At 42.1% G+C, this 19,510-nt stretch overlaps 1 protein-coding gene and 1 long non-coding RNA gene across 3 annotated transcripts; one reads left to right on the top strand and one right to left on the bottom strand.

Moving 5' to 3' along the window:
- The first annotated feature begins 34 nt into the window (after positions 1-34).
- LOC116788319 lies at positions 35-10,372 on the top strand. The gene is made up of 3 exons (XR_004357595.1): positions 35-284; positions 969-1,162; positions 9,761-10,372. It is a non-coding gene; the product is annotated as an uncharacterized LOC116788319 (long non-coding RNA).
- Positions 6,554-18,292, bottom strand: TMEM41B (transmembrane protein 41B). Of its 2 annotated transcripts, none has more exons than XM_032691079.1 (7): positions 18,122-18,292; positions 16,228-16,345; positions 15,015-15,143; positions 13,199-13,292; positions 12,243-12,347; positions 10,162-10,300; positions 6,554-9,351 (listed from the first exon to the last, which is right to left on the bottom strand). In XM_032691079.1, the coding sequence occupies exons 1-7, from the start codon at positions 18,198-18,200 to the stop codon at positions 9,182-9,184; spliced, it is 834 nt and encodes a 277-aa protein (XP_032546970.1). In that variant the 5' UTR covers positions 18,201-18,292; the 3' UTR covers positions 6,554-9,181. The 2 variants fall into 2 exon arrangements, with proteins under 2 accessions (XP_032546970.1, XP_032546971.1); XM_032691080.1 differs by lacking the exon at positions 18,122-18,292 and adding an exon at positions 16,447-16,578.
- Positions 18,293-19,510: the final 1,218 nt, after the last annotated feature.

The raw sequence follows: 19,510 nt of genomic DNA, 5'->3' as shown, positions 1-19,510 counted from the left end.
GACGTCATGCTGCTGCTGGTGCTCGCGCCGGGCCTGCCTGAGGGGGCGGCCGTGGCGAGGGGGCGGCGGTGTGGGGGGATCGCGGCGCTGCCCCAGTGGGAGCCTCGGGAACGGGGTCTGCCCCCTCCCAACTGAGAACCACAGCACGGGCCAGGCTGGAAGGGACCACAGAGGGTCATCTGGTGCAACCTCCCTGCTCAAGCAGGATTATCCCAGAGCACAGCATTGCGTCTGAATACCTCCAGCGAGGAAGACTCCACACCCTCTCTGGGCAACCTGTTCCGGTGCGGTCACTTAGTTCTTCCTCTTGTTCTTCCTCATGTTCAACTTCTGTGCATCAGTTTCTGCCCATTGTCTCATTTCCTATTACTCAGCAGCACCGGGCAGAGCCTGGTCCATCCTCGTCACACCCTTCCTTCAGATACTGACAGACATTGATGAGGTCCCCCCTCAGTCGTCTTTCCTCAAGGCTGAACAGAATCACAGAATCAATTACGTTGGAAGAGACCTCTGAGATCATTGAGTCCAATCTATTGTGTCCAGGCCCAATTCCCTCAGCCTTTCCTCATAGGAGAGATTCTCCAGTCCCTTGATCAACTTTGTTGGCCCCCACTGGACCCGCTCCAGGAGCTCCACGATTCTCCTGTACAGAACCAGAACCAGACACAGAGGACAGGAAGGCGCTGCTGGGGCCACTTGCTCAGGGCACAGATCAGTGTGGTGGTGCTCTGAAAGCACCTCTGGGCTTGGGTCCTCCCATCACCTTCAGCTTCCCATCACCTCTCCCTAAGGGCTGTGGCCCCGATGGTGTCATGACTCCACAGCTTCCTGGAGCAGCTGTGTCCTGAAATGGCCCAGGTCACGGGGAGGGAGGGTGGGTGCAGGGGAAGTGCTTTGGAGGTTATTTTGTTTTAAGAGGGCTTTCTTTTTCCTATTTGGATTAACATCACAGACATCTCTTTTAACAGTTGGGCTTCCACAGCTGTGTGAAATCCACTCCTCCCTCTGGCCCAGCATGGAAAGGAAGGCAAGCCAAAGGAAGAATGACCCAAACCAAGCTGCTGAAGGGCTACTAATGTGCACATATGGTCTGTCTTGACAGCACTCTTCCCACTGACCATAAAGGTACCTGGGATGGCCTCATTATTCTAAAATTAGATCTGTAAGTAGTTCCCCTTCCTCTCTCTCAGTTCTCTATTTGTGGCATTTGCATCTGAATTCTTCCCTATCTTGTAGGGCTTATAAAAGGAGAAATTAAAACTTTGCAGTCTTTAAGGTTTATGACCTAGGACTGCCCAGGTAGTTAAGGTTGCATCCCTAATGCTGAATTGATCAGGCACCAAATAGAACTCGCTACCAAGCATACGAAACCTCACATATTTGAGTTTTCATTGCCAAGACATACCAAGTTCTTTGTGGGCACTGGAGACAGCAGCACATGTAAGACTTCACCAATGGTTTACAGCCTTTTGCAGTACAACAACTAAGCTCTTATACCACTGGGCCCAGTGAGCTTTACCATCCTTCTTGGAAAAAGAAACAACTGTGGGAAACACTGATGCTATCAGTAGTCACTTGATTAAGACTGAATTGGTTATCAATGCATGAAAATCTTGGTTAGATTTGACTGACAGTTCAGTTTTAAACCACTAGTAAACTTCAGGGAAAGATTTCAATAAAGATGGCAGGGTAGGAGCAATATTAGAGTGAAAGGCTCAAGTTAACTCTATAATAAGCACATTTAGATTATGTTGAGTCTGCTTGGTGGTGTGCAGAAGACACAACAGAGAACAGAACTTGCTAAATCTGGTTGCTCTTACTCTGCTGTGTTCTCTAGCCATTTTTTGCACATTTTACTTCTCAATCTGCTTTCGATGTGGCAAAGGACAATGTATTCAGCACATGGTAAACTTTTTTTGAGTAAGCCTGATCTGCAGTTTAACCCTTACAAACAAAAGTCACAGCCCAAGGGTCTCAGAAGGCCTTGTAAGAAAGGCACAGATGTTGGCAGGGGTTTTTTTTTGTCAAATAAAGGGTAAAATGGGGAAATAAAAAATTTTTCTTACTTGCACTGTAACTGTTCCAGCAATAACCATATATTTAGAAGATTTAGCAAATAAAGTTAGATGGGCCACTAAGTAAGCAGAGAATTAATTACCAGAGATACTGTTGAGCAGCAATATTTAAATGCACATGTGCCTTGATATGCAACAGGGTAAGGGACAAGAAATGCTTTTTTAAAAGGAGAGTCTTAGACTAAGAACCTCAGATTTGCTTTGAATTGCTACAAGAAAGGGACAAGATGAGTGGAATTTGCTGAACCAGAACCACCAAAGGGTTAATTAATCAAGAGAGATAACAGTCACCACAATTTTGGCTGTGGAAGGCTCATTCATACTTTGTCAGGTAAATTCTCTGTGTTCCCAGCCAACTTACAGACTCTTAAATCTGTGCATCCGGCAGCTCTACCTGAATACCTCGAGCTTTCTCCTCCCATTTTGTCAATGACTGTCTCTTTTCTATTGTATCTTTTTCGTCCCTGATTACTTAATTTCTGACATACTCTTGCCTAGTGACCACAAACATCTGTGACCTTTAATTCAAAGGCCAGTAGCTTTAATCTTGAGCAATGTTCCCATTGCAGGAGACACCCAAAATATGGCAATTCTTGAAATCAGGAAACTTTGCAAGTGGTTTAGATGTCCTTGACTAAGGCAACAACTCTCTAGACTACGTTACAAATTCTTCAAAGTATTCTTTATGATGTTGAGAAAAATCTGTGGAAAGGTGAATTCTGTGCAAACTATGACTCTTTAGCCACAGAATCATAAAGACATTTAGTGATTCATTGTCTTTGGCAAGACTATCACTGTTGATTCAGCTGCTGTTTTCAATGGCAAAGACTGGTACTTTCAAGCTCAAGCCTTAAGTCAAAGAGAATAAAGTCTTTTTAAAATAGTGAAGATGGAACTTAATGCAAAGATGTCTTGATTATTCCTCATGCTAGTTAAATCAGATTTACTTTGCCAGCAGTCATGGTCATGATTATTGGAAGAGTTTATTTAATAAGCAATAAGAAACCACAACAGCAAATTACAGTATCATTCAGAGAATTGAAAGAGGCTGAAATAGGTTATCTCCTTTTTTTCTGGGCAGCTGTTTCCCAAGATGAGCTAAGCTTAGAAAGGTAACAGAGCTCAAAGCACAAACAGATCACTGCAGTTGTCAGGGTCCTGATTGTATGAGGCACCTCCTAATGACTCTAATTAGGTTATTTACCCTGGATTCTTTAAGAAAAAAAAAAAATCAAAGCAGTGACTGTTACCATTAAAGCAATCCTCTCCAGTCTGCAAAACTGGACACTGGGAACTGGCTGCGATTGCTTATTGACCATGCATTTGGTGTGACACGGACACAACAGACTTCTGGCGTACAGCCTGCACACCAGATCACTCCTATCAGGGCACAGATCAGAGCACAGCTCTCGCTTCAAGGCACTGAACACTTCTTACGCTCCCAAGCAGCATTGTCCCTCTTCTCCCCACCTCCCAGAGACCACGCTACTGACTGATATTCAATTTGCCAACAACCAGGACCCCTCCAGGTCCCTTTCTGCAGCACTGCTCTCCAGCCCCTCATTCCCCAGTCTGTCTGTACATCCAGGGTTGCCCCATCCCAGGTGCAGAATCTGGCACTTTTCTTTGTTGAACTTCCTGCGGTTGGTGATTGTCCACTCCTCTAATTTGTCAAGGTCTCTCTGCAGGGACTCCCTGCCTTCAAGGGATTCAACAGCTCCTCTCAGTTTAGTGTTATCTGCAAACTTGCTCAGTATCCCTTCCAGTCCTGTGCTCAAGTCCTTTATAAAGATGTTGAAGAGCACAGGGCCCACTATGGAGCCCTGTGGAACCCCACTAGTGACAGGTCACCAGTCTGATGTCACCCCATTCACTGTCACCCTCTGTGCTCGACCCGTGAGCCAGTTGCTCACCCACCACATGATGTGTTTATCCAGCTGTGGGCTGGACAGTTTGTCCTGAAGGATCCTGTGAGAGACAGTATCAAAAACTGTACTGAAATCCAAACAGATTACATCAACTGGCTTCTCCTTGGTCAACTAGGTGACTTGTCACAAAAGGAAATCAGGCTCAACAAGCAGGACTTTCCCCTCATGAAGCCATTTTGGCTGTGACCGATGACTGCATTGCCCTCCTGGTGTTTTCCAGTAACTCCCAGAGTAATCTTCTCCATAATTTTACCAGGCACTGAAGTGAGACTGACAGGCCTGTAGTTGCCCTGGTCATCCTTCTTGCCCTTCTTGAATACTGGGACAATGTTAGCCAGCTTCCAGTCAACTGGGACCTCTCAAGATTCCCAAGACCATTCAGAAATCATTGAGAGAGGTCTCATGATGACCAGCCAGCTCTTTGAGTACTCTTGGATGAATCCCATCAGGCTGCATAGACTTAGAGGAATCCAGCTGTAGAAGCAAATCCTGCAAAAATTCTGGGTTGACTGGGAGTTTGTAATTCTCACAGTCATGAGAAATCAGTTTAACACAGAACAAAGAGTCAAACATACAAATGATTTAGTGATCTGCTCAGAATACTTCTTCGTGACATGGAATTCCTCCAAGTACAGTAAACATTGCAAATTCCAGGTTTTGGATACAACTGCTCAGGGCTAGGTTGTAAAAGAAAAACCAGGAGTTGTGACTGTAACGTTAGATCTTAATTACAAGGCAGATTTTTAAAAGCTATTTCCCACTGCAGCACTCCCACCCCTCTCCAGAGCCTTCTAACCTTTTAAGGCTGCGAAGAGATCACTGAAGTCCTACAGCTGTACCTGAGCAGAATTCTCTGTGTTTGGAAGACTATCTACAGAAAGGAGCTTTTATGAGGCTTCTCATATATACACCAGTCACTGAATTAGCTCTTGTAATCCAGACCCAGATTCTTCCTTGTGTACTATAAAACAGGGAAACGTGAATTATTACACTAAGTGGAGTATTTTTAAGAACTGGGAGGGGAGTTATAGTATGTTAGTAAATATATTATGCTCTTATTTATATTAATTGCCATTATTAAAAGGCCATAACATCTTTCAGTTTGGCTGACCTGGAGCTATAAAGCCACCATCTGAGAATTATAACTGTCATTGCAAGACATCAATTGGTCATAAAAATAGAGTAATTTTTGCAAAACTCACTTTGGATCCTGCTCTCCTGTAAAAACTTTTTTTCGTTTCTCTGATACTAAAACACACGGTTCACAAACTTCCCACTACTTATGATAGAAGGAAAGTTTTTTGTCATTTTAGTCTTCTGGGAGGAAAAAAAAACATCCCCAATTTTGTAATCCTGCAAAAGAGATTGTCCCACATTATAAAAAGTAGTTCATTAAGTATTTGAGGGATGGTTTGACTTCCGCTTTCTGTCGCTGGCTCTGTAGTGGATGCCAAGGAATGGACAAGCACTTCTGGGACAGAAGGATCTGTTCACTGTGCCGAAGGATTTTAAATGGAGGAGTTTGACTAGAAGGTCTGATTCTTAGTGATTTAGCTCCCACTACTCCCACTGTTACCACTTACAAGGATGAAAGAAAATGTGACTAAGAAACCTAAGGAAATCCTGGTTTGTTCCTTTCAAATGTACTGCCAGTGCAAAACACTAGAGGTATGGATTTCATTCCTGTATCAACAGCTCTCACAAAAGCTTCTATTACAGTTAGTCCTTACAACTGAAAGTGGACCTGCAGGAGCTTCTGGGTGTTTGAGTCCTTGATCAGGTACCTGGCTGAGTCAATTCTGCTGCTTGTTCAGCTTCATCCAGAAGTATGAGGCAGCTTCACTGCAGTATGAGGCAGGCAGCATCCCTCAAAGGGAGCAGTACACACTGCATTTTAGTTACCGTGATAAAACTGGGTTAGGACAGAAACTGTACATGATGAGAATTCTCAGGAACAACACATGAAAATCTTCAGTTACCTAAAAACAAAAAACATGTTTTGACTTCGCATAACAACATCATTCAGTAGCAACTTAAAGAAAGACTTCTCATTTTTAAACTTTTACTTCTTCTGTCTTACCCTTCCAGTAAGCTTTCAATACAAGAGAAAAAAAAGCATTTCATAAACTGGACTTGACAGAATATTAAGGGAAGGTGAATGAAGCTGAAAAAAGTTTGGCACAGGGGCCTTCCATCAGGGATTAATGCAAATAAAAAAAAAGGCAAATTATGCAAATAGTTTTATTTGAGGAGATAAAACAAGTTATATCCAGTTGCCTTCCAGTGCAAACAAGAAGGACTTTTCAAATTTACTGTTGTATATGAGAAATCAATTTCAGAGAGAAAAGGAAGTCAAGTTTACCTACTTATTTTGAAATAAAGGGAGAAACAGAATTAATCTCATTTACAGATGTAATCAGCTCAGTTTAATTTTTAATCAGTCATTAAAAATACCATTTAGGAAGAACTCACCGCTTTTAAACAGGTTAATAAAAAATTAAACTTAGTGGGAAGTTCAGCATGCTTCATGATACTCAAAAAATACAGTGCTTCATATTTTATATAATAGCTTTATTATCAAATAAAGAGAGACACTTAGTAATGATGTCATGCAGGTATCACAAAAAATTCCAGAAGATAAACAGGTCACCTAACAGCTCAAAATCCCTTGCAATTAAAAAACAAAGCTACATCTTTCTGATTTCCTGGTAAGTTTCTTGGTAGCCTCTGTTTTTCTGCCAAAATGTTACAGCTCTCTCTTGGATCACTTGCTGGATTCCCTACAGGAAAGAGTAGGCTAGTACAGTATTCCACAGCACAGTGCTTTTCTTTGCCTTTTTCACAAGGCCTGCCTTACTCTTCAAAACCCTCAGAAGTCTTCATGGGGTAGGAAACCACTTCAGGCTGTTGGCAGCTGAAGATAAACATGGAAGGGACAGGTTAAAAAAATGCTAAGGTTTTGAAAAAATAAAGAACCTTATTTTCAACCTTTTTAAGGTTTTAAGGCTTTTAGTCATTGTGATGGGAACCCAGTCTTATGGCTCAAACACAGGTTTTGAGTAACAAAGCCTGATCCCATCTACACAGTGAAACAGAACTCAGTGAAAAAGTCAAGTGATAGCATAGTTAGATTGAAACATAGCTCAGTTCCTTCTTTAGTGTCAAGGTTCCACCAAAACATTGGCTTTACACAGCACAGAAGGGATTTTACAACAGCATCTGTTATTGACCAGAAATTTAGACAAAAGCCACTGGACAGTAAGTAGTAGGTAATTTATTCTGAGAGTTCATCTGCATGAAAAATTAACTATGCAGAAAAGTAGGCTGTAAATCTACAGCAGCTTCATACTCAGTCCAGGGGACACTTGCTCACACAGCTAAATTCACACTCAGAGTTACTATGGAATAAAATCCCCTGGGTAGAGGAACTCTGGAGATTAGAACAGCAGCAATAAAAATAATCACTGTTCAGTTTTTAATGCCAAAGTACGTTTTTAGAGTAAATTCTATATAACAAAATAATTGCTGAAGCTGAATGATCTTACAATAAATTTGCAAACAGAACTGATATGAATTCCTTATGTAAAAAATACCATTTACTGTGCAGCCCAGATTTAAATAAAAGACAAACAGTGTATCAATAGTATTTACTATATATTTACATACAATACTGTGATGAAATGAAAGAGTCAATTAACATTATGTTACAAAATGAATAAACCCATTTAAAGGTACCAGTACCTTTTACACTATCACATTTATGGAGCTGTTCTCTTACATCTCAAAGATCTGTGATATGATCATGAGTTAACACGAGGACACAGACAAATAAACCTTGGAACTGGAGCACATGGTGATGTGCTGACTCCCATTTCAGCGAGACACTGCAGGGGCACCAACTTAAAGCATGTCAGCAGCACTGGTTTCAGAGGGGTAAAACTTCAGTGCACTCCCCAGTTCCTCACTGGTCAGGGCCTCGTTTTATGGGATTCCACTGACAACACAACAAACTACAACAGCTGGAAGCACACGGGGAGAGGTATCACGTACCTCACACGTATTTCTCCTGAAGGTGAACCAGAGCTGGTTGCCCATTGCCAGTTACTGAGTTAGGAGACAATGGAACCCTCCTTTCATTTTTATATACACTGACACAAGAGCCTGCTGTCACATGGTGCTTTGAACATTGTTTGGGATCAGCTACTTAACAGGAACTGCACCAGTTTGTGTACCTGACATTTCTTCTAGCTAATCAAGCTGCAATGAAGAATTTTATAGTCTTTACATATTGCTTGAGAAATGGTAATATTACACTGCTTAAGCGTTTTTAAATCACTTGAGAACTGAAAGTTTTATGTAACCATACGATCACTTTAAATTGGCAGGATAAATCTATGCAAGTGAAATATTGGCAAAATAATAAACATGAAAAAAATTAAAATTAGAACTTAAGAATCATCAGCCAGCCAAGATAAAAATTCTAAGCTGCTCTCTCCCTTTCTATACCCTCTCCCAGAATAAAACTTAACAGAGGACAAGAGGGAATGATGTGACACTTCCCCTTTGTTAATCCAGTTAGTAAAGCAGATGTAGGTTCAAGTATTTAATTCCACACAGCACTAATAAATAGAAGTAAACAAACAGGATGAGAATAACATTGTAGTTAAAGTACTGCAAAGAACCTTTGTTTCTGATTGAGCACCGTTCTTATATTATTATTTTGAAACTCCCAAAGGCAAAAAAGAAGGGAAATATTGTTAGTGAGAAATGCTCTCAGACCAGATCACATGCAAGCCTACAGAGAATGTTACAAAGTTGGACTGGGTTAATTAAGGTTTTTTTCCTGCAAGTGTTAGAAAGCATCAGCACATTACAATTTTTGCTCTGCATATAACTAGAGCAAGATGTTACATCTATGTTTTCACTTATCTCATTCTGAGAGCCACACACACCCCCCCCTCCCAAAGTAAAACTCTGATGGTTTGGTTACAAAACTATATGCAGTACATATCTGAACACAGTTCCTTCCGTTTAAGGCCATGTGTTCATTTAAAGACATTCTTATCAATTACAAGCCTCCCCTTTAATTGCTTAAGATCCAATAGAAAAGCAAATATACAAATATCAGAAGTGCTGATCCTGAGATGAAGTATGGGAAATTCTGGTCCAGTTTGATCCTTATTCAAACTTCTGTTTCAGTTTCTTCTGGAAGAGAGCTGGTAGGATGGAGAGGATGGCTAGAAACATGAGAACAAAAACAGAGTTCCAGGAAACAGCCTCCCCTGCTGTTGTAAGCTGGTACAGCGTTGTTCCTGCCTTAATGGCTACAAAAGACGGTGGTGCCACACCTGCAGCAGGGAAAGGATGAAAAAAACAACTTGTTAGGGTAAAAAAACCCCATAAATTAGTCATCCAACTTCTAACACCAAAAGTTTGAGATTTTGTCACCTTGTACTTTTTTCTTTTTTTTTTTTTTAAGAGGGCTGTAAATACAGAAATCAAAGACAAAAAACACTTATTAAAAGAACTGGTTTTACACCATTTTTTAACACAAACACGAGTCTAAGCAAATAATCTCTGCTCTTTAGAGACTGCAGACTGCAGGTCGTCTATTTGCAAACTGATTTTATTTAAGTTCACGAAGGCAAAATATGGATTGTTTCCTAACCAGATTAAAAAGTGTTTGCAAAAATATGCCAATTAAAAAACCTAAAGTGTTTAGCACTACATTAATTAAATTATTAATTCACTCCTCAGAAGACATGTTTTAATGGACAACATGGAGTGGGAAGCTGAGAAATAATGCTTCAGATTAACATCATGAACATCCTCACGCAGCCATGCTGAGCCCAAAATAGGAGCATGTAATTGTTCACAAGTATTACAGTCATGGAGCAGAACAAAATGTTACTAATAAAGTGTTCAGATAATGTGTGTTTCCTTAAGCAAGTAATTAAGCCTGGGCCAGGACATCAGAACAGTCCTGACTGCTAAAATCTTTTGCTGCCATAAGCTCCACACATAGAAACAACATTCTTGTGGAATCTTTCAGCTATCTGGTAGGTGTGATCTCAGCTGAATAACACCTACAGGGAGAGACAAATCATGCCCCTTCTTCTGGCCACCCCAAACTACAGCTCATGAGCCACAACTCTTACCTAGGAAAGTGCCAATGAAAAACACTTTCAATGGCACATTGATTACAGGAGATGTTATATTGATAAACCAATTGGGAAGAAAAGGTGTTATTCTCAAAAATATTATGTAGTTAATGAGGTGTTCTCTGTGTCGTTCAACCTGCCAAAACAAAAACAACAAAAAAATTAGTAAAGAAAATCCCTGCCTTGAAAATACAAAAGGATTTTACTACTAGAGGTTTGTGAGGGGGGCCCTATCTTTTGTACACATTGACAAGTTGCAAACATAAACAGCAGTTAAACAATGCATGAGGGGAAGAGTCACCAGTGAATCACCTGTAAATAGTACTCGAGTCACTCTGGAAATACCTGTCTGTGGCAGAGCAGGGTGGTGATGTGTCTCAATCACCCAACTCAAGAGTCATCAGGGACAGCAGCAGGCCTTACCCAACTCCAGCACAGCTCCCTCTGCCTAACTGTAGCCCAACCAACACAGCCAGCCTGTAACTCCATTCCTAAAGCTTGTGCAGGAACCAGCAATGAACTTTGTTCCTCAACCCATTCTGCCCTAACTCACAATCCAACCTGGAACACAGCTTTATTCCTCACTTGAAGCTTACCCAGGTCATGGCTCTGAACTTCATCAGGTGGCTGCTGCCAGCACAGTTGCAAAGCCTGTCTCCCCATATGTTCAAATGCCCAGCGTTACCCAGGAGCAAGGAGCAGCTCCAACTCCATTCACAGTTTTCATTATATTCTCAAGTGTAGCCCAGCTCCTTACACCAGTGCTACAACAAGGCCTCTTCTCCTGCCAGCCTGGCTTTAGCAAATCAGCTCTTTTAAACAAGTAGTGTAACCTCAAACCAAGTTACCAGGATAGCAAAGCATCCTCCACTTCTGGCCTATCCTGGCAGACCTTCACTAAGCTTAAGCCCAAACAGGGTCATCTGGCCCCAAAGAGTGGAAATCAAACCTGGTCTGATTGCAATTCCATCTGAAATCTCACATAGCAACTCACCCCAGTCACAACCCTGTTTTTCACCTTTAGCCAAAATTATATTTAACTGTAACACCAAAGTCAGGAGCCCTGCTATTGTTCAGTAATAACACTGTAAGGATTTTAAATCTCAGTGAAGGACAAATACTTAAATATTGATTAATGCTGCACATAAAATGGCTTAGCCCTCAATATGCAAGGATGATACGGTCCTATTAACCTGGAAACAGTGAGATATGAGCTACACATGTAATTTAAAATCATATTCACTTCTACTAATGGAAATAGGAACCATTTGCTACTCAGAGTGGCCTCAAGATTATACTGCGATATAATCTTGATTTTATAATTCTGAAACATTAAAATATACTTGGGTCAAGAGTCAAAACACTATTGTATCATTTATTGAGGTCAATTGTGCTAGACACAGCTCCATATCTTATCTAATGAGGACAAGTTTAAAGTATTTTTATGTGATTCAAAAAAATCCTGAACAGAATAGAGTAGTAAGTTGTGCTTCATGCTTGCAAAACAAACAAACAAAAATGTTTGAACATGTTTCAGAGTATCAAAGAAAGAGACTAAAGGTCAGCTACAAATCATACACTGTTTTTGTATTTCAGAACCTTTAGCCTCCTCTCACAATTAAGTCTTGCTGAAAATAATGTTACCAGATACTGTAACAGAAAGTTTCTAAATGCTCCAGCTACAATAACACCTTCAAATCAAGGTTTTGCAATCAGACTTACAGCTACAGGTTTTCCTGCCCTACAAAAACACAAGCCCAGCTTTCATTAGTCCTGACGGTTAGAGCAATTACTTGGCATCACCTGAAGCTGCAGAGGGTTCCTATTGACACGAGCTAAAACAAGGGTGGTCAGTTAAAAACTCTTCCTAGGTAAGAACAACTTTCTCATGGGAAATACCATAAAAGCAGGAATACTCCCCACTGTTTACAAACACACAGAGAAAGTAACTACACACTCTCAGAGAGGAGTTGGAATCCTTTCTTTATAACTAGATACATGTGCACAAGCCCTCCTAGATTTCCATGCTATTCCACTATACATTTTGTATCAAATTCCAGCATCTCTAGAAGCCTTACCTGTTCTGACCATTTTACTGCTTTTTCTGTTAAATATCTGTATACAACAGGACGCCCCACTAGGTATGAGAGCATATAGCAAAATGAAGCTCCAAGTCCTGAGCACTGAAAAAAAAAAAAAAAAGAGAACAGATGAGCAGAAACTCTAATTAATCTCAGCCTTGCATCCCTATTAATTACACCAGGGGGCTAGAGCCTGTTTCCATTCAGCCCTCCATCAGTATGTACATGCTCCCTAAGAATGCTGTTGACTCAAGACAGTTCCCTTATTTCCAAAGGCATTTAGATCAATCTTAACAATCCAAGTAGAAAACTTTGACTATGTATCAGTTAACACTGAGTGCTTCTGCAGTTTTAAGATTTTGAACAGTAAAAGCTTTGCAAATAAGGGGCATAATGGCACTAAAGAGATTCAAACCTGAGAATTCAGCCACATGGTCCTCCCTACCTACTCAATCACTCAATCTCAATACTAAGGCACATTACAACTGCATCTTTTGCACACCTTTTTTGAAGCTTGTCGATAACATACATTTCAAATCTTAAATTAAGCTTCTTGCACATTTAAGCCATTTAAATTTAAGAAACAGATGCATTTTGCAGCGCGATAATAAAACCACAGTAATTGTGTTCTGAAATTACAACTGGGTTCTGGCAGATGGTAAACAAATTTAGAATAAAGGAAACTCTGGCTGATTCACACTCCAATGCCTTGGTTATTAAGAAAACTTGGAGAAACAGCTTAGTGTTTTGGATCATCACCCCTACGGTGAATTTTGTGGATAACACCATTCTCACAGCAGAGCTAAATGAGAAGTCATTTGTTTGCCAGAAACTGAAGTATATCCCTGTTTTGCTCAGACTCTGATCGTTTCCAACAGGAAGCTGCTCACATGCTTGGTTGTATTCCAAAGAGATAGCTTGTGAGGGCATGTATTTCTATCTTCCATACTTACCAAACAAACAAGAAATAAGGCCAGCGGAAAGGGATAAAGAAACCCTGACAGGATACTGAGGAATATAGACCCAGGAATAGCAAATGTTTGCAAGCTGGATGCATTTTAGTCAAGGAGAAAAACATTTTTAAAAAGCTACCCACTTCTTAATTTTCCAAGCATTCAAGATATATGTTACAATGTCGATAAATAGGCACAGCCTCTCAAGATCCTTACTTCAACATACATTTGCGGAGTAGCACAAGAAGCTCAAGCACAGAGCAACAAGGGGTAGATTCATCATTCTATGTACAAAAAATAAGTCACTACATAAAAGCTGACTATATTTTTCTCTCCATCTGTGCTACAACTGACACTGGGGATTTACTGGGACTTCCAGGAAACACATTCTTCTGATTTTACATTGTTTACTACAGATAAGTGGTTTCAGATATTCACTCTGACAAGTTCACAGGGCTGTCCAAGCCCATAATCACAAGTTTCATGGAAGACTGAAATGTATGAAGGCAGCTGCTTCCTTCCAGGTAGGCGTGGTGTAATCACTCATTACAGTACATGATCACTAATTTCAGTCGGCGATTTTCAAAAAGGCAACAATTAAGTTTCTGCAGTATAAACCAACAGGCAGTGGAGCTTCAGGCTTGCTAGGCACACTTGAGACTATGAGGTATTGCCCACTTTGGATAGAAAAGTTAAAGCAAAAAAAAAAAATCTGCAACACTACTTTATCTGAGTTGAATTGACCTAAATATTAAAAAGCCAAATAATCTTCCTGGAGTCCATTACAACCAGTACAGCTTCTGCTAAGCAAGTGTCAAGGTTCGGAGATAACTGGAACGCGCCTGCCAGCGGATCACAGTCTGCGACAGGCAATGTCGTCACATCAGCTGCTACAGTAGACCAGTAAACAGCCAATGCTATTCTACTTCTTGTTAATATATAAACTAACATTTTAATTTTCTTCCTAAACCTATTATTGGTGAAACACACTTTAAAAGAATAAGATAAAGGATAATCACTGATGGCACATCCAGTGCTGTCTTTCCTGAGTTATGAAAGTCTTCTGCATGAAAACTGTGAAACAGACCTCATACAGCTTTTGAAGTTATTAACCTTTAGTTAAGTGTTCCAGTTAAGAGCGTGTTTAATGATTAATTAATATATTCAGCACTCAGGAAAAAGAAGTTGACACAGAACACAGGTACCCTTTGTGTCCTGCTGGACAGAAAGTACTTCAGAAATCCAGCTCCCTCTAAAAGGAAACAGAGATTTGGTTTTCTGAATGTGGGCACTGCAGAGACGAGAGTGGACTCAAAATACTTTCCTTCAGAAATGTTGTTAAATATTCTGTAAATTACCCTCATATGGCACTTTTGAATGTCTTGAGGAAAAGCAGTGCAATAGTCTTAGTTTTCCTATAGAATCACAGTAATTTCTAATTCAAAATTCAGTTTGCAATTTAGTGAGTTAGCATAGCACTAAAGTGAGACCAAGCTTAATACCACAGATAAAAATACTGTCCATAACAGACACAGTAAAGGTGAAGCTGCATCCCCAACAGCATTTACTACTATAAATGCATACATCAATTTCTTTCTACACAACCCTTTCTTATAGTCCTAAAAACATACTGGAACACTCAATAAAAGTTTTTAAGTTCAAAGATTTTAAAATATTTGTGTCTATTCATAAACACTTCCACGTATGTTCAACTTTTTCATCCATGATCAAGAATTTATAAATTCATATTTTTCATTTAGTGTTTCAGAGAAGTATGGCTACATCAAAACTGCCCTTTATGTCTGAAAAAGGATACAAAACATACGTGGCAAAATAAGCCACTAACACCTGAACGTAAAACGTGTCCTTGTATTTGGACAGGACTTTTCCCAAGGCCTTTGCATCATCCATATCTCTAGGAACCTTTATACATTCTCTTTCTTCTCTGGAGAGAAAAAAAAAAATCAGGAGTGATGGAAATATAATCAAATAGTACAATTACTGAATATAGAGATAATTAGATACACTACATCACTAAACTGCAGCCTCAACAAACAAACCATTACTATTGCTGTGATAATGTTCTCAAATGGACACTTATTATTTACAGTTTGGTTTATATTAGAAAATCTGCAATTTTAGATATTTGCAACCCTTTTTTTTAATTCAGTACAATCATCTGCTTCTTTTCCAGGATTTTTTTTCTTACCAAGTACTGATCAAAAAGAAATAATTACGCAAACCAAACCTTGGCAACTGAAAGCACTCAACATTTCAGCCAAAACCAAACACAGCCGCCTCAATGCTGGGGTCACAACATCTGAAGTGCAGCAAGAGAGGCAGAACTTCACCTCACAAATAAATAAAGCTTTCAGGGCAAAATCTCATGTCACACCTTAACCCTGGGCAGCACAGTTGAGTGTCTTCGCTCCCTCGGACTTAAGGATTGGGCTGTTGCAAACTGAACTTGTTGAGCGACTTAATCAGACAGAAAATTAACTACTAAAAGGAAAAGGAAAGTTGTCAGGCAAGCAGGCTTCCATCCTGTCAACCTGCCTACCTTTCCAACACAAGCACTTGATGACACAAAAGGAGAAAAAGAGAACATGAAGCTTAGCTAAGAAGGATTTCCCCTTTTGGTGCCAGCCTCCAGTTTTACCAGTGTACAAGGAATTTTGAAGTGAAACCAGCCCTAACCAAGCACATTCTGGCTCTCAGCTGAAGAAGGTGAAGAACACAGTCAGTTAACACTGCTGATGTGATGGGGGTAACACTTCAAAACATGGTATCACAACTGTGCAACAGAACCCCAGGTCAAGTACAACTCTCTTTACACAGATCCTACTGGTCAGTATTTCAGTAATAAGCTCTGTATCCTGACATTCTAGGTTATAAACTCAAATTTATTTTAGGTTATGTCTATAATTAACTCATGTGAGTAAAATTCACTTAACTCCATGCAGGCTCTTCTAAAATTTGATACTGAAAATCAAACGCATTAAGAAATTAATATTTCCTGATATACTTACTCACTAAGTTGTGGGAAATTTTTATATACCAGGAACATAAGGAAAGCAGCTGATAAGAATATGGAGACCAAAATAAGAAGTGATGTCCGAGCCGATCCACCTTCTGCAAGAGCTTTCCCTGAAATTAAACATAAAACAAAGTTAGAAAAAACCCCAACACTACCAAAACAAAAGAACAAAAAGCAATCCCTCACATTTTACAACAGATTTCAAACTTACACTTTAAGGGAATATTAAAAGTAATCCCTCTTCTGGGCATAATCTTCCCACAAATGCTTTCAGTAACATATATAGCTCACATTCCCTGAAAGCTTTCAAACAAATGTGCAGTTCTTACACTGGCAAACATCCCATAGAAGTCAACTTCTATGATCCAAAATAATTTGAGCATCAATTAATAAATACATTTCTAAAGAGAAAAACAGAGCAAAACGACATAAGCCATACATATTTTTCCCTTTTTGCCAGAAATCTTCTGCCAGTCTAATTAACTAGATTTAACTTGAAGTTAAGTTTTCAGTATGTACAATACAACAGATTTGTGGGTTTTCTTCCCCTCCAATGAAAGGCTACCAGGCACAGCCACTGGCCAGTTAGATGATACACACTCATCAGGAGGAAACACGTAAACACACACACACCACCCTGCAATATAAAGATTACAGTTCCCAGACTTGGGAATTACCAGAAAAGGACTTCTCTTGGATATGTCTGTATAAATTTTTATTAGCCTTTAAATTCTTGTGTAAGGGAAGCAATGGGAGTACAGTAAGTGACACAATTACATTTTAGGTCTGTATTTTAGATTTTTATTAAAATAACCACATATGTGCAATACGCTGTTTCACACAAATGCAGCTATACACGTGGAGAATTTTAAACTGAAATAAATAGTAAGAACCCTCTGCACCCACACTAGGGTGTGTATGTGTGTGAGTATTAAACCACTTTCTCCTTGGGCACTTTGAAGCTTGCACAGCTTCCCACCGAAGGTCACCTGAACAGCACAGCAAGAGCCAAGCCTGTGTTTTCCCTCGCAGACACCACTGGCATGACCACAGTGCCAATACACAACACTCAAACGGGTCACGCTGACACCTCACTGTTGTGAAACGCAGAAAGAGGATGATGAAACCCACAGAGCCAGCTGGGTGAGCTGGCAATTGTATAGGCTTTAAGGTTTTTTAGGTTTGAGGTCAGCACAACCCCGCAGGTGTGCGCTGGGTCAGCCGAGGCCAAAGGCAGCATCCATGAACCAGGTACAACCACAGAATCCCGGAATGGGTCAGGCTGGAAAGGACCACAGTGGTTCACCTGGTCCAACCTCCCCGCTCAGGCGGGGTCATCCCAGAGCACATGGCACAGGGTTGCGTCCAGAGAGCTCTTGAGCATCTCCAGCAAGGGAGACTCCACAGCCCCTCTGGGCAGCCTGTTCCAGTGCGCTGCGACCGTGGTTAGTCTGACACCACTTTCTCCGAGGAGCAAAATAAATAAATAAATAGATAAATAAATAAGCAACTTAGAAGGTGAAAAAGAAAACACAGCCAACTGCGCTTTCCGTCACTTCCACTTTCTGTACTTCAGCCGTGCCGGTTGTGGAATAACACACACACACACACACACACACACACACACAAACCCACGCGTGTTCCCTCACGCAGAGGAGAAGGCAAAGGAGCTGGTGGCCCATCCCAGCACCCGCGGGGCGGGAGCCGCCTCACCCCACACGCACCGTCCGGGGCCGCGCCCGCCCTCCCGCCCACGAGCCCGCGCGGGACGGGGCCGGTGCCCGAGCACCGACGGGCACCGAGAGCCGCACCAAGGCCCGGGCCCGTCCCCGTCCCGCTGCCAGGGCGAGGTCACCGCCGCTCCCGCCGCCCCGAGCCCCCGGCACCTTCCAGAAGCTGCCGCTGGTGCCTGGCGCTCTCCGCCGCCTGGCAAGGCCCGCGCTCCGCCGCCCTCCGCTGCGCCATGGCTCCGCGACACCCCGCGGCCCGGCGAGTCAGCGCCGGGGCAGGCCTCGACGGCACCGGGAGCCGCGGGGAGGAGGAGGCGGGACCGGCCGCACCGAGAGCCGCGGGCAGGAGGAGCGGGAGGAGGCGGGACCGGCCGCTCCTCCTCTCCTCTCCTCACCCCACCGGGTCGCGGCCGCGCTCCCGCCCCCGCCGCCGCACGGCGCATGCGCTTTTCTCGGGGCATTACGGCTTTCCTGTGATATACGGGAGCACGTGTTGGGCTTCACGTCCTTGAAATGCCGTGGCGGCTCAGTGGCGGTAATTACGGTAACTCCGCTTTGTGGGCGTGCCCATGTGGGTATTTACGGTAACGGAGTGCGCTCAGTAGTTATAAATAAGGTGCGGGCGGCCCAGGCTGCACTGAAGTTCCATAAATCACAGAATCAATTAGGATGGAAAACGCGTCTGAGATCATCGAGTCCAGCCTATGACTGATCACCATCCTGTCAACTGGACAATGGCACTAAGTGCCACGTCCAGTCTTTCCTTAAACGCCTCCAGGGATGGTGACTCCACCGCCTCCCCTGAGCAGCCCGTTCCAATGTCTCATCACCCTTTCTGTGAAGAAATTCCTCCTGATGTCCAGCATAAACCTCCCATGACGCAGCTTGAGGTTATGTCCTCTCACCCTGTCACTAGTTGCCTGGCAAAAGAGGCCAATCCAAACCTGGCCACAATCTGCTTTCAGGGATTTGTACAGGGCGATAAGGTCTCCCCTCAGCCTCCTTTACTCCAGGCTAAACACCTCCAGCTCCCTCAGCCGCTCCTCGTAGGACTTGTGCTCCAGACCCTTCACCAGCTCTGTTGCCCTCCTCTGGACTCGCTCCAGCGCTGATCATGCCACAGGGCATTGGGATAAAATCCGTCTGGGAGCTTGTTTTCCCTCGGTGATGTCTTTACATCTGCGAAGGAGAGTCGGAGATCCCCTCAGAGAGTGGGAAGCGGGAGCCCCTGGGTGACTCCAGCTGTGGCACTGGGACAGTGCTGGGCTTTGAGGAAAAGGAATAACCTTGTTTGACTCTCACAGTTAGGCTTTTAGGTTTTCGGGTCGATTTGTTCCTCTCTTTTAAAGAAAGCTTCTTTTCTGTCAAGAAGGAAAACTCCAGTAGCCTCAGGATTTTCCTCATGTCGCTTCCTGTCAGTAAGAAGGTTTGAAATCCAGCAGAAAAGCCAGAGAGTTGTTTCCCATTGTTTACAGATTCCTTGGCGTTTGAGCTGAATTTGACCTCGAAGCACCTCTTCCTCGTGCAATCTTCTGGCAGTAGGAG

Source organism: Chiroxiphia lanceolata, chromosome 6, assembly GCF_009829145.1.
Source record: "Chiroxiphia lanceolata isolate bChiLan1 chromosome 6, bChiLan1.pri, whole genome shotgun sequence".
Classification (NCBI taxonomy): Eukaryota; Metazoa; Chordata; class Aves; order Passeriformes; family Pipridae; genus Chiroxiphia; species Chiroxiphia lanceolata.
This window is presented reverse-complemented; position numbering and strand designations above follow the sequence as displayed.

What these genes read in the sequence shown, in the direction of transcription:
- TMEM41B (XM_032691079.1), bottom strand. Translation starts at nt 18,200, where the DNA reads ATGGCGCAGCGGAGGGCGGCGGAGCGCGGGCCTTGCCAGGCGGCGGAG. An exon ending in AATTTCCCACAACTTAGTGA is followed by an intron (nt 15,144 to 16,227) that starts GTAAGTATATCA and finishes TTTTCTCTCCAG; the next exon opens with AGAAGAAAGAGAATGTATAA. An exon ending in TTTCATTGGCACTTTCCTAG is followed by an intron (nt 9,352 to 10,161) that starts GTAAGAGTTGTG and finishes TCCCTGCTGCAG; the next exon opens with GTGTGGCACCACCGTCTTTT.